Source organism: Tupaia chinensis, unplaced genomic scaffold, assembly GCF_000334495.1.
Source record: "Tupaia chinensis unplaced genomic scaffold, TupChi_1.0 Scaffold000320_1, whole genome shotgun sequence".
Lineage (NCBI taxonomy): Eukaryota > Metazoa > Chordata > Mammalia > Scandentia > Tupaiidae > Tupaia > Tupaia belangeri.
This window is the reverse complement of record NW_006159813.1, coordinates 6471473-6486432: the sequence shown is the minus strand read 5'-3', so window position 1 is coordinate 6486432 and position 14960 is coordinate 6471473. Positions and strand designations below refer to the sequence as shown.

Here is a 14960-nt window from a genome sequence, read left to right as displayed (position 1 = left end):
TCTATTTTTATAAACCATCACCATGTGCTCTTAGGCCAACTGAACTGGGGGGGGGGAGATAGACATTTAGAAAAATTTAAGACTCCTATTGAAAATCCATGACAAAAAGTCTTTACCACCATAGAAATGGTAAGTCAAGGGAATATTCACGAGCGGTGTAAAAATGTCTTACAGAAAACAACATGTGTCCTTATCCCAAAACCTAAATGAATGAGCAACTAAAATACCGTGAACACAACCTTATCCTTTAGCAGGTCTTACCAAATACCTGTACCTCAGTCATCAAAAAACACTACCACTAATCCAAAATCTGTTAACTCCAGCCGACCTGTTTCCAACAGGTATATCCACTTTAAAATTAAGAGTGATTCAATAAAGGCATTAAAAGGGCTTGGGATCATCTAGTCAAAGTTATGCCTTTCAAGTTTCAAATAGCTAAATGAAAGAAATTTGTGGGAGCAATTTAATAGTAGGGCCAGTGTCTTCTAACAAGCTCTTTCTGAGTCCTGACAATAAAACTATCAATATATCATCTGCCTGTAAGAGAAGACTGATTTTTCTTCTCTACTGGAGGAGGAAGAAGATTTATAAAACAAAGAGGAAAGACCCGTGAAACTGGGAGATGATGGGCTAAGGAAATCTGACATCGTTCCCACGATGTTCCGCCTTTTGACTACCTACCTGGGACAAGAACAGCTGACTCTTTGGGTTGGATCCACAAAATCCCAAGTAGCAGGATTGTTAGCAGGCTCTTCCTCAAGAGTTGGAGTTGACATTTGGCTCCTCCTAAAAACGTTAAAAATGTTAATTATGTACAAACATGAGATAACACTCATATCCCTGGGGAGACAAATCTTCAAAAAAACTTGAATAGATTTTACATAGTGAAGGTATCTTGCTAATATACAGTTCAGAGCAACCAAAAGTAAAACAACAACAATCTGTTCTATGTTCTAACAGCAGCCTTTGAAACTATTAAGTTAATGTACATTTTTACATGGGTGGTATACACAGCAAAATATTTGACATGGTTAGTTGTTGCTTTAAAAAAAGGTTGTGTAGGGGCCAGCAAGTGGTGGATAAGGGCGTAGACTTCCACATGGCCGACTACGGTTTGAGTCCTGGACCTAGCAGCTTCTTTCTCACTTTTCCTCTCTCTCTCTTTTTCTCTTTCTCTCTCTCACTCTGTCCCTCTCTGGTGAAATTAAAATAAATAAAGGGCATTAAAAGGGCTTGGGATCATCTAGTCAAAGTTATGCCTTTCAAGTTTCAAATAGCTAAATGAAAGAAATTTGTGGGAGCAATTTAATAGTAGGGCCAGTGTCTTCTAACAAGCTCTTTCTGAGTCCTGACAATAAAACTATCAATATATCATCTGCCTGTAAGAGAAGACTGATTTTTCTTCTCTACTGGAGGAGGAAGAAGATTTATAAAACAAAGAGGAAAGACCCGTGAAACTGGGAGATGATGGGCTAAGGAAATCTGACATCGTTCCCACGATGTTCCGCCTTTTGACTACCTACCTGGGACAAGAACAGCTGACTCTTTGGGTTGGATCCACAAAATCCCAAGTAGCAGGATTGTTAGCAGGCTCTTCCTCAAGAGTTGGAGTTGACATTTGGCTCCTCCTAAAAACGTTAAAAATGTTAATTATGTACAAACATGAGATAACACTCATATCCCTGGGGAGACAAATCTTCAAAAAAACTTGAATAGATTTTACATAGTGAAGGTATCTTGCTAATATACAGTTCAGAGCAACCAAAAGTAAAACAACAACAATCTGTTCTATGTTCTAACAGCAGCCTTTGAAACTATTAAGTTAATGTACATTTTTACATGGGTGGTATACACAGCAAAATATTTGACATGGTTAGTTGTTGCTTTAAAAAAAGGTTGTGTAGGGGCCAGCAAGTGGTGGATAAGGGCGTAGACTTCCACATGGCCGACTACGGTTTGAGTCCTGGACCTAGCAGCTTCTTTCTCACTTTTCCTCTCTCTCTCTTTTTCTCTTTCTCTCTCTCACTCTGTCCCTCTCTGGTGAAATTAAAATAAATAAAGTTAAATAAAATAATTATTTTTAAAAAAAGGTTTATAAATGATATAGAAGTAACTTTTTTATTAACTTTATTTACTTATTTATTTATTTTTAAATTTGACCAGACAGGGACAGAGCAAGAGCAAGAGAGAGAACATGAGAAAGCAGGCGACCAGGTCTGAAACTTGAACCATGGTTGGCCATGTGGGAGCCCAGCGCCCTTAACCACCACACTACCTACCGGCCACAGAAGTAACATTTTTTTAAAATTGCATTTTCACATCATAAGATTATAAGACAATACTTTTGGATTGCTCATTTTGCTCCAGCTGGTATTGTAAAGTGTTCCAGGGTGGCTGTACAAGCATATTAAAACAGGTATGAAACTATGCTGATTACGTTTACATAAATCTTGATAAGTGTAATAGCATTTATTGACGACTACTTGCCATGATCATTTGGGTAATTAAAATAATCACCAGCAGTCCCTTTTTAGAATCAACTTTCCCTTTTTTCTTTCAAAAATAGATTAAGAAATGAGGCAGGGAGGAAGAGAGGATGTGAAGTAAGAAAGGGAAGCTGAATAGGGGAAATAAAAACACAGTTTGTCCAAACAAACAGCAGCCCAGCAGCTAATCCACAGCCTCTGGCTGTCATCAGTTCAGTTCAGAAATGTACTGTCAATTAAGACAAGGCTAGTGTATAGCAGCAAATTTGCAAAGAAGGTTGCTTCCCTTTGTCATTGAGAAACATTCATGAATTGGCACACAAAGGGAAGCCAAACCCTCTGGGTACTGTCCTGCACTCAGGGTGAGTCTCTGAGCCATCTGTGCTAAAACATGTGAAAATCAACACAATGCCAATCTTTAGATGTTCAGGAACTTCAAAAATTCCCTGGATCAAAGAATCAAGTAAATTAAATGTTTCAATTTTAATATCATTGTTTTGAATTCTATTAAGTTCGAAAAGATGAAATACCAATTCGATGACTTCTCAAGTTTGGTCACATACTAATGCAAAAGCACATTGACACTCATCGTGTAGCAATCAAGGGGATGGTTACTAAACCATGATCCAGACGTAATCCAGAAAACATACTTGGACTGAGTTCTGTTGAGGATGCATTCCTTCCAGACTCGATGGACCATATGATTGTGGAGTTTTGGAGGAATCTTCCCCGATCTCTTTGGACTATGCATAGTTATCATCCCCCCATCTTGGGAACCCAGGTGACTGGCTGCACTCTGCATACCTCCGCTCTCACCTGGGAAAGAAAGGCAATTCGGAATCTTAGAACTTTCTGAGAAGGTCTCCTTATCTGAGAAAAATATGCATTTTAATTGTTGTAACTCCAATATACAAGGACACTTCAAAAATGTTCATGGAAAAATAGGATTAAAATACAAGTCTGTTTTTCAAAAAATTTTGTCATCTACGCACAGTCATTTTCCATAAATTTTATTTTGAAGACCCCGTGTAGTTTTGCTCCAACCGAGGCAATAACACTATCTGTTGCTTTAAGTAAAAGTCATGTCTGGTACTTTTTTCTCTCCTGGCACTTTGCTGTATGGTTCTTTGTGTTCTCCAGAGAGCAGTTATTCTGACAACACTCACACATCCACAAGGGTATTTGCTTACAGAGACATTTTTACTCTATACGCACTGGATACAACTTATACGAGGTTCACACATCACAAGATGCAAATGTGCCCTGGTTGTTTTGTTTAAATCCTAATGTAATAAATAAGCTTCAAATCAGAACAAAACAGCAGAGGGAGCTTTATGCTCATTTAGCTAAGTGCTTGTGTAACAACAGCACACAGTGCCCTGGTAGGAGAAAGAACTTAATGGCACAAAGCTTTTAATCACAAGGTCAAATTTCAAATTTGTGTGTGGAACGGTTTGTCCTTATGGGTGACACTATTTATGAAAGCTTAGTATTGAAACACTAAAAGAGGCTGTCTCAACATTTTATATCAGAGGATTAAAAATTCACTGGTTTCTAATAACTCCCACTTAATTTTCCTAATTATACTTGTATATAATCCATTCCTTTTTACTATATTCATTATGATTGTTATGATGTTGGTTATTATTTATATTTTGAGCATTTTGCTACTTTTACCTTGAAAAAGACAAAAAATAAAGTCAATGTTCAATACTAAATTCTGATTCAATTACTTTTACCTGTTTGATTCAATAACTATGTTGTGGGCTTTATTCTCAATAGAACTATAATGCAAAATATCTTGATCAAAACAGTCAATTTAAGCACTCTGGAAAATCTATACTCTTCCCTGAAAAGGAAAGAAGCAACCTTATAACACTAAGTACTCTTGGTATCAGTGTACCACAATTATTAGATGGGCCCAATGACTAGGCTTACCTGTGTTTTTAAAAATTTTAAAAGACAATATAACAAAACAAAACCCAAATTCTTACATTCGAAGAAACTGATGTTTTCATGTTCCCCAGAAAGTGAGATAAAATTAAAGGGGACAAGAAATTTGGTCTGATATTGCTAACCTTGTATTTTTTTTTTTTAATGTTCCTTGCTAGTTCACAGGGCAAAAGAATTTATTTCAATATTATAACTGGTGTTTAAATCCCTTTTATAGAACTATGCAAATTAAAAAATAAAACAGAAGTAGACTTTCTCCATAATACACCTTACGATATACCTAAAGAAATCATATGTCCATGCCAACATAAGAGAATAATCTACCACTAGAAACGGAGATGGGTGGAGGCAAACAAGTCATAGAGACGTTTGAGACTAAAGTTGGGTTAATCCTTTTCAGTGGGACTTAATGACGGAACTAAAATGTGGGTAACGTCTTAACATGGAATGAAATATGGCTTGTCCTCCAAGCTGTTAAATGCATATTAAATGTTGTTACCTGTCCCCCACGCCCATTATCATCATATATCAAACAGAAGAGGCAAGTGGAGGTACCTATCCAGATAAGAAATGAGTGATTTTACCTTCCTCGCTCCCTAGTAATCAGAAGACTCCGCCACTACAGGGGCGGAGCAACCTACCTGGTTTCAGAAAAACACAGGGATCCTCTGTGTCAATCAACTACACAATGACAAGGCTGACCAGGGTTTGTTCTTGTGCAGCAGTAAGAATCCTAACGCTGTAATTCCAAATCCCATGATGTGAAAATTTGGGCACACTAACTTTACCACAAGATATCAGGCAGCTTTTATTCATTTTATTTGTTTTAGCAAATGATGTGGCTGGGTATATTTATCCAAGGCCTAGTATAACACCATTCATAGATTAAAGGGGGAAGAAATCTGAAGATCTTTAAGTATGAAGTTTACATTAAAAACCATCATCAATACAAGCTCTAGTTTTTGAATTATGAATTTTAGAATTCTAAATTTATTAGAAGTCAAAGCATCATGTACATAGCAGGATTTCAAGTTTAAGTTAAGTACCAGGAAATACCAAAACTAGCAGATTAAAAAAACGACTTTTAACATCTGCCAACCTTATTTACATCTTAAAAATGTAGTGAAAACTCTAAACCTTGATAGAAATTAACATTTTTCAAAATACAAATTTTAATCTTTAATTAAAGTAGTTCTCTGATAATTAGTATAAGAGACTGTTAAAGGTTTTTGTTCTATTTCAGTTAAACGATTTTTAAAATGGTTGACAGAAATCCTTTCACAAGGGATCATCAAAAATCTCTGCTCAACCATATTCGAGGGGGATATATATTCTTCCCTCATCTCAGCAACTACACTGCTCTTAGAAACAGAAATTATGTGTTGTCCATTCCATGTTGCCCACATTGTAGCTCAGTAATTTCTTCCAAATAACTTAACAATGTGTGCTGGAATTCAAATTTTGAGTATTCCTTTATTTTTTCCAAACTACCATTTGTATACTGCTTTACTGTTTACAAAATACTTTCAGGATAAAAGGGAACTACAAAAAACTTGCAAAAAAAAGAAATTAAGGTATGAGTTTATTCTGCTGCAAAAAATTATAAAATCGATGCTCTGTTATTTTTAATAATATACAGTTTTTATGAACATTTTGAAGACCATTTGGGTTACCTAATACATATAACAACCCTGTAAGGCATATATTTAACAGAAAAAAAAATTTGAGATTTAGAAAAGTTAAAGGAATTAAATGTCATTCCATTGTGAAAGACATAAGCAGGTTCAAGAACTAGGTGTGTTCGATCACGAAGTCTGTATTTTTCCCCATGTTCATTAACCATGAACATTTATTGAATGCCAACTACATGCCAAGCACGGTGCTAGAAACTTCAAAATACAGCCTTATCTATTCCTCATGAAATTACTATGTAAGTGTGTATCACGCATGATGGTTTGTTTTCAAATTTTGGGAGCCAAGACTTTATTTACTCTGATGTTCCTGCCAGCATGGCCCACATTAAATGCCTATAAATAATCTCATTTCAGCTCAAGTATGATGAGCATGCTTTCTTTAACAGCCAAATTTCCAATTAAAATGAGGTCAACTATAACAACAATAAAGTTAATACAGGAAATATACTACTCAACAAAAAGGGGAGAAATGCTCCCAATTTAAACAATTTCTGAATTCTTCCATGAAGGAAGATTGTTCCAACTGTCAAAATTTCACATGTAATTAATATTTATTATTAATGCAGACAGATTACTGACAGGACAAAGTGTCTATCTAGATCTTCTAGGTGCTAGTCTAACTTTATAACATAATAGGGAAAAAAAATTATCCATGACTTGTTCCTGGCTGGCAAAGTCCATTTGGGGCAAATGTTTCAGTCATTCCCTAAGTTAATGTTCTTCCATTTATTTTTAAAAAAGAAGAATCTATACTTTGTCTTCTGTGTCTGTGTGTGCGAACATGTACACATCTGTAAGGGGCAGATATGTGTGCAGAACTTAAAAGAAATAACTATGCAATTAGAATAAAGACTAACATAGCCACAATTAAAACTTGAAAGCACATAAATTCTGTTTAAAACTTTCCTTTATTTTGTGAAATCCTGAAGTTACTCTACTGCTGCCATCTCCTCTCCCAGTAATAACCATATTTTTGCAGCAATACCGTGGCAGGAGGGATTATATGATTTAATGAGACCTCTTCCATCCAGGACGTTCCTGTCAGAACTCACCTATGATCGCCTGTTCTGGAGAGGTGGGAGGGGTCAGAGGCATCCCACAGTTACTTGGGTCCTTCACACTCCCAAGTCCCTGTTGCCCAACTGTAACATGGCTTCCAGCACTGGCAACATTCTGAGGAACTGGGATGTCGTTCTGAGAGATCAAAACAAAAGCTGAAGGGTAAACCATCCGAACACCACCTGGAAGGAAAGAGCACAGGGAGAGGTCAGGCCTGAGAAAGAGTTATATAGGACTAGAAAACCACAAGACTGCCAGCTTTATTATCACAGTGGTCAATGTCAAAGCTCAATGGCAAAAAGGAGATGCTTGGAAAATACTGCCAAGAGTGCTATGTTTCACTCTTTCTTAAGTTAATAGCTGTTTAAACAAAATAGTGTTCCAACATACTGATAATAGCATGTGAAACACAGGGACCACTGGTGCTTCAGGCAAGGTAATCACACAGCATACACCACGGTGCCGAGAGAATAAAGGGGGGGATTGTTTCTGATGAATCTGAATGATTACCTTTTTAATGTAAGAAAGATAAAGAAGACAGAATAAAATTCTTTAGGCAAAATATTTTCTTACCAACAATTACTTCGACTGCCACAGGGAAATCATCATCGTATCCCAACTCCTCTTCCTCTTTTGATTCCTCTTTCTTTTTTAGCACCATCGGGTAGAAATACTGCCATTCCTCAATCAACTTACGGGTGGCTGGGTCTGACATCTTGTATGCTTGGCCTGTTAGCGTGCCATTTAAGCCATAAGGACTTACCAGTACTACAGGGGGAAGAGAAACAAGTGCTGCACATTAGAGGAATAAGCCCTATTTAAGAGCAACACACATATGTGGTAACATTAGATTAAAGCACAGCATCATTTCATGTATACTGCTCTTTAGTTCCTAACTCCTTATGGTTTTCAGAAGTTTCTCATTTTAGTATTTCTTATCATTTCTGTGCCTCTCAACTCACATCAGTTTTTAAAGGAAAGCAAATAGGGATAGTATTATACTATCTGACAGCTACATATGCATACACTATATAAACTATCTGCATTAGACACACTATTGTTAGGTCAGCCGTGGCATGGTGGTTAAGGAGGCTGGATCCCACATGGTTGTCTGTGGCTCGAATTTCAGCCTCAGGGTCCTTTTAACACCAAGGTTCTAGAGCTAGCCCTATAAAGAAAACTCCTAATAGCTGAAGACTTTTCATGTACTAAAGCCTAAACTATAATACTTAGCTATAATTTTAACTGTGATTGTTTTGGAGGGTCCATTGTTAAAACTACTCTTAGGTAAAATTTAAACTCAAAGGACTCAAAGTCCTTTTATCTTCTTTCAGTATTAGACCATAATGCCATTTCACTGAATTAGACACAAAAATGTAGTTAATATGGTACAGTGATTAACCTAGCCAATCCGTAGCCTTGGATTTGGAATTTCAACCTCCCAAAGAATACTTTTCTAGGGTTAAAGGTCACTTTTTCTTAATCCTAATTAAAAAGAAAAGAATTCAGTGCAGTCATTCAGCAGAATATCCTTTTTTTGTTGATTTTTTTTTTTTTTAATGCTGTACTGGATGATATGGCACATCAGTGGAGGTAGGGGAACTGTACATATCCCAAATTTCTTATGAATCTGCTATTCCTCAATGATCCAGATGGGATTAAAAAAATACTGACTCCAATCAACATAGTTAATTGGGGCAATGTTTTTCCATTAAGACCTCTATGAAATTCTCACATCAATTTGGATACTGTGTTCACAACAATGATGTATAAGCCAGTACCTGCCTAAGTGCTCTACCTCTTATACACTGATTGTGGGAAATAAGCAGGATAATGTCCCACCAGCATCTTCTATGACTTAGGATCTAGTAACAAACTAGTAAGATTTAAAGATCTATGGGGACCTGCTATTCTTAATATTACCTTTCGCAACATTGAAGGGTAGGAAGTTAATTCCCCTCCCTCATGACTAGTGATTCCTTCTGTTACAATCATAAGTGAATGTTTATATTTTGAGTGGTAAAAGTCTAGGGAAAGTCAAGACAGTCCTCAGCACTTTTACACTCAAGGAAACAGTATTTAAATAATTCTGACACTCCATTTTAGGGACATACTATCCAACTCATGGAAGTGTTCAGTTTGAAAATTAGGTGTTTTTAAATTTTATGGTAGCTAATACATAAAAAAAAAAAAAAAAAAAAAACTAAGTTTACAGGATTATAAAGTATATAGCTTCAAGTAAGTTCTGTCAGGAGGGGGAGAATTTCAGGTAATAATTAGCACACAGTTAAGAAGGATTCAATTGAGGACCAGCAGTTGGCAATAGTGGCTATGTCGCTGGACTCCCTGTAGTCGACCATGGTTTGAATTCCGGATCCAGTAGCTTAAACTCATGCTGGGTGTTGTGTGCCTGTGTGCCCAAACTCCCGAGAATGGAGGAGAAGGGATTGCGGCGTGGCCATCCCCAATGGGGAGTGATTTCTTGCTTTCTGTCTCTCTGTCTCTGTCTTTCTGGCGACCACACGGGCCCTACAGCAAAAACCTCTCCATAAATAAATGAATAAATAAATAAATGAATAAATGAATGAATGAAGGATTCAATGGGGCTGGCAGGTGGTGTGGTGGTTAAGGCATTGGGCTCACACATGGCCAACCACGGTTTGAGTCCCAGACATGGTGGCTTGCTTTCTCACTTTCTCTTTCTCTCTCTCTCTGGTCAAATTTTTAAAGATAATGATAATAATAAATAAAATTAAATAAATAAATCTTAAAAAAAAAAGGAAGAAGGGGAGGGATTCAATGTTCTTTAAAGAAAAAAAAAGGCTTAATTATATTTAGGGCAAGAAATAGATTCTTTTGGGACCAGCAGATGACATAATGGTTCTATTACTGGATTCCCACATAGTCAACCACAGTTCAAGTCCCAGACCCAGAAGCTTAAAACTCATGCCGGGAGTGTGTGTGTGTATACCCAAAATCCTGAGAGGAGATTAGAAGAGCAGGGGCTGTAGCATGGCCACAGCTCCCCGGGGGAGGGTGATTTCTCACTTTCTATCTGTCTCTCCAGCAAGCACACACACCCTATAGCCCAAAACACCTCTCTCTAAAAAGAAAAACTGAATACTTTCATCAAATTAAGTACGAATAGTATGTAAAAACAAAAATAATCACAAATAAAACAAAGGTCAAATATTAACATGAGAGGCTGGCTGTTAACAGCAACGAAAATATTTCAGTCAAGTGTGTTCAAATGTCAGTGTTTTAAAAACTGCATCCTGTGCAATATAGTAAAACTATTTCAACCAGGTATCTCTAGTAATATCTTAGACTAAATTTAAAAAAGAGTTTTCCATATGTTTTAATATAACACTTTCAAATTGTTATTCATAAGAAAGTCTGAATACTAAAGACAAAAACAAAGATTTGGAATATTTTGTTGTGTCAAAATGATAAAGTTATTTTGGTGATATCTTGATGGTAAGGTTGAGAATTAATAATAATATGAATGCACTAAGTTCAATTACTACCTATTACAAATGTGATCTATAATTAAAGAAAATAATAAATACATTAACATCACTGAAGAAACTATATGCAACTTTAGAAATTTTGTTTTGTTTGAAATTTAAATACTAAGTTTAACAATAATCTTCTATAAGTCAACCACTATTCAAGTCCCAGACCCAGTAGCTTGAAAATTATGCTGGACACATGTGTGTATGTGTTCAAAATCCAGAGAGGAAAATGGAGGAGAAGAGACTATAGTGTGGCCATCCCCACAGCAGGTGAGTTCTCACTTTGCTCTCTCTGTCTGTGCCTCTCCTGCAAGAGCATCAGGGAAATTTGTGAGAGAAATCAGACTTTCGCTGGTGCCCGGGGAAAAAAAAAAAAAAAAAAAAAAAAAAAAAAAAAAACACCTAAAAAACTAAAAATAACTAACAAATTATTAGGTTGTCAGGAAAATTGCATAGAAAAATATGTCATGACTATCCATACAACCAAATATTCCTAGTTAATTAGGAAATGGGAGTCTTTCTTCTTCAAAAATTAACTCTTACACTTAGTTTTAAAATGGTCATGTGAAATAATGTTTCATCCCTTAACACCCTATGGGTCCAAGCGTCCACTCACCTGTTGGTGGAGTGGACAGCACGAATATTACCATTACTTACCTTGAAAAGGTGCAGGTGAAGACTGAGCCATGTGTATATGCTCCTCATTGATCAAATAAATTGGCTGGTGTTGGGCAATTTCCACACTTGTGCATACATTACTTTCTCCATGAAGAAAGAATGTGAAAGCACAGGACAGATGCTCACTAAACAAGAAAGAATGAGAAACTCAACTTTACATCTTAGCAGGAAATGGGTGCTAGAAACAGGAACTACAAATGAAATACAGCTGTGTTTTACTGACCATGCAGTAAAGGAAACTTATAAATGACTGGATGAACCAAACTTCTAGTTGATCGTGGACAAGTAATATGATAATAACTTATTAACAAATAAATTAAAGCTCCCAAATAGATCTGGAAAATTAGATATGTTGCACTCTAAATTTTTGAGAACTATTTTGCAGAATGCTATTTGTTTAACTTGTATAAGATCTAACTCCTATGCAAACTATAAACTACTAAAGACAGAGAAAGAATAATAACCTTTTTTAACTTCGCACTGCATAGCACATGGTAAGCACTCAAAAATGTGTTAAGTCAAATTAGTGAGGAATCATTTAAAAGGCCTGTAAGAACAAGACTGGAAGACAATCTCTGAGTTAGTAAGTCTGAACTGGCTTGTAACTGATTCTAGAGACAATGCTAAAACAACTTTGCTTATGATCGGTATAACATCACATTTATTAGCTCATAATATCACAATATGGCTAAAAATTTTTATCTAAAACTAGCAATTAAGGGCACTGTGATATATACATTTTAAATATACAATTGTTAAGGTAATATAAGTCTCTAAATGGGTGGGTGACCTATGATATTTAACCTTCATGATTTACTTCTGAATCCAAAATTCCACTGAAGCATTCCACTTTCCCATTTTCCACACAATTAACTAAAACTGATCTTTAAAAATTGTCATGGAAAAAAATAATTTCAAAATTACTACAATGGCATTTTACTTCAAAGTTCTTAACTTTGGCCTTATGCCAGCCATAACACATCTACAGTTCTCAAAACAGTTCATCCAAATATTTACCTGATGAATCATAACCACTTTACTAAACAAGAGTAGGAAACCACCATTTTAAAAATCATCTCCATGATGTTGCTTTTTTGCAAAAGTTCTCTAAAATATTCTAAAATGTATTTTTGAGAGACTAACAGATGGCACAATGATTATGTCACTGGACTTGAACCACTGTGGCTTATAACTCACGCCAGACGTGTGTGCCTGCATGTCCAAAATCCTGAGAGGGGAAAGGATTGTGGCAGGGCCATCACCTCGGGGAGGGGGAGGATTTCTTGCTTCCTGTCTGGCCACCACATGTACCCTATAGCAAAAATCTCTTTCACAAAAAAATAAATAAATAAATAAAAATAAAAATGTATTTTGAGTACTACTCAAAGAAATTTTTGTTTCAAGTATAAAATGATAATGCTATAAAGAAACGCTAAGTAAAAATTTCTAGTGAAGTAGATCAAAACCACAATGAGATACCACCTAACCCAAGTCAGAATGGCGAAGATTTTAAAAATAAGTAAGTGCTGGAGGGGATGAGGTGAAAGGGAAACACTCCTATACTATTGGTGGGATTGTGAATTGGTCTAGCCACTGTGGAGAACAAAAGGGAGGTTCCTCAAAGATCTTCACATAGAACTAACATATGATCCAGCAATTCCACTCCTGGGTATCCACCCAAAGGACAGGAGAATGCTCAATCAGAAAAGCGCTTGCACATCTATATTCATTGCAGCGTTATTCACAATTGCTAAGACATGGGACCAACCCAAATGTCCACAAACGGATGAATGGACTGAAAAAGTGTGGCACATATATATACTCCATGGAATAGTATTCAGCCATAAAAAACAAGGCCTGGAATTTGATAGAAAGTGGACAAATATGGAAGATCTGTAACTGAGTGAAGCAAGTCAGGCTATGAAAGAGAGACATTGTATGTCTCCCTTTAACATATACCGACTATCAGCACTCTATGGCAGAGACTGAAAGACTGGGGGACATACAAGCATTAAAAATTGTTATGGACACTAGAACTAAAGGGGAGAGCATAGGAAAGGAAATTCTGGGGAAAAATGGAGAGGTAAGGCATTTGTGGGACGTGGATATGGTTTATTATTTGTTGATGAGGACGAGCGTATGTTCTCAACTGGACTGGACTGAGGTGTGTGTCATGCTGGGTAAAGTCTCTTTACAATCTAAATGATGTATAGCAATTAAATGTATAAATAATAATTAAAGTTAATAAATAAAAAATTATTTTAAAAATCTCTAGTGAAGTATATATATATATATTTTTTGGTCAGTATTTTGAGATAACCTAATAGTCTGTGTTTTATTAGAATGTGAAGTTTTATCAATAAAAATTTGCCAGTCATGGCATTTGAGCATTTACCAAAACACAGTGAAAATCACAACGGGGACTAAAACTCTGTAAGAATTTTGAAAAAACCTTTTGTTACCCCACCAAGTATCAAGTTTGCACATAGCAAAAGAATGCACATAATTTAAATGTATACAGGTAGCAAAAACTATAAATATGGTAAAAACATGCTAAGCTTTATTTATGAAAATGACACTAGCAACATATTGTCAACACACAGCATTATGCCTGGGCACACGACTGGACCAGAGTAGTTTTACGGACTGTGGACTGGCTAATTTCTCAGTAGTAGTTTCAGCTGAGGAGCCAGAGCTGCCCATCCCTACTCATGCTGGCCACCCCACGCAGTAGTCAGACAGCACTTGCAAAGCTGTGTACGATACAAACAAGAACCACAGGACTGATCTCTACCTGTGCCTAAGAACCAGTATCTATCAACTAGTAAGTGCAAAAAGCGGTGGGAGGATACAGACACGACACTGAATAAAACGTGGTCCTTGCCTTCGAGGCCCACATACACTAGCAAGATTGAAACACTAGCATAGATATGAAAGCACGCAAATGAAAATAAAGTGAGGTACATGTACAGAAATATAAATAAAAGCAAAATGCCACAGAAAAGCTGTAACAATTTCTTCAATTTGGAATATACAAATGCTTCAAGAACATAAGAACAAATGTAAATAAAGTTTCAATAATAGAAAGAAAAGAAAAAATAAGAGAGCACAAAGGAGTGGTTAAGAGCAGAATGTAGTTTGGAAAATCTAAACAAGGGAATGGCATGACATAGTAGGAAAGGGATTCTTGAAAAAGAAACTGGAGGCTAACTCACTGAGACAACAAAATGACTTTTCTTATTCAAATGACAAAGAGCCAATTTAAGATTTAGTTTATGAGAGACCAGCAGTTAGCGTAATGGCTATGTCGCTGGACTCCCACGTAGTCGATCGTGGTTTGAGTCCCGGACCCGGTGGCTTAAACTCATGCCGGGCACGTGTGCGTGCGTGCCCAAGATCCCGAGAAGAGAATGGAGGAGAAGGGATTGCGGCGTGGCCATCCCCCCTGGGGGGTGATTTCCTGCTTTCTGTCTCTCTGTCTGTCTGGTGAGAGCACGTGCCCTAAAGCAAAAACCTCTCAAAAAAAAAAAAAAAAAAAAAAAAAAAAAATGTGGTTTATGAGGGGCTGCCGAACA

At 36.5% G+C, this 14960-nt stretch overlaps 1 protein-coding gene across 1 annotated transcript in view; it reads right to left on the bottom strand.

Moving 5' to 3' along the window:
• Positions 1-14960, bottom strand: part of MED13L (mediator complex subunit 13L) — a 296775-nt gene that overhangs the window by 57992 nt on the left and 223823 nt on the right. Inside the window, exons 4-8 of the mRNA XM_027773092.1 lie at positions 11365-11510; positions 7766-7960; positions 7186-7374; positions 3137-3302; positions 1524-1628 (exon numbers count right to left, since the gene is read on the bottom strand). Coding sequence (XP_027628893.1) covers positions 1524-1628; positions 3137-3302; positions 7186-7374; positions 7766-7960; positions 11365-11510 — 801 coding nt within the window. The remainder of the gene's footprint in view (positions 1-1523; positions 1629-3136; positions 3303-7185; positions 7375-7765; positions 7961-11364; positions 11511-14960) is intronic.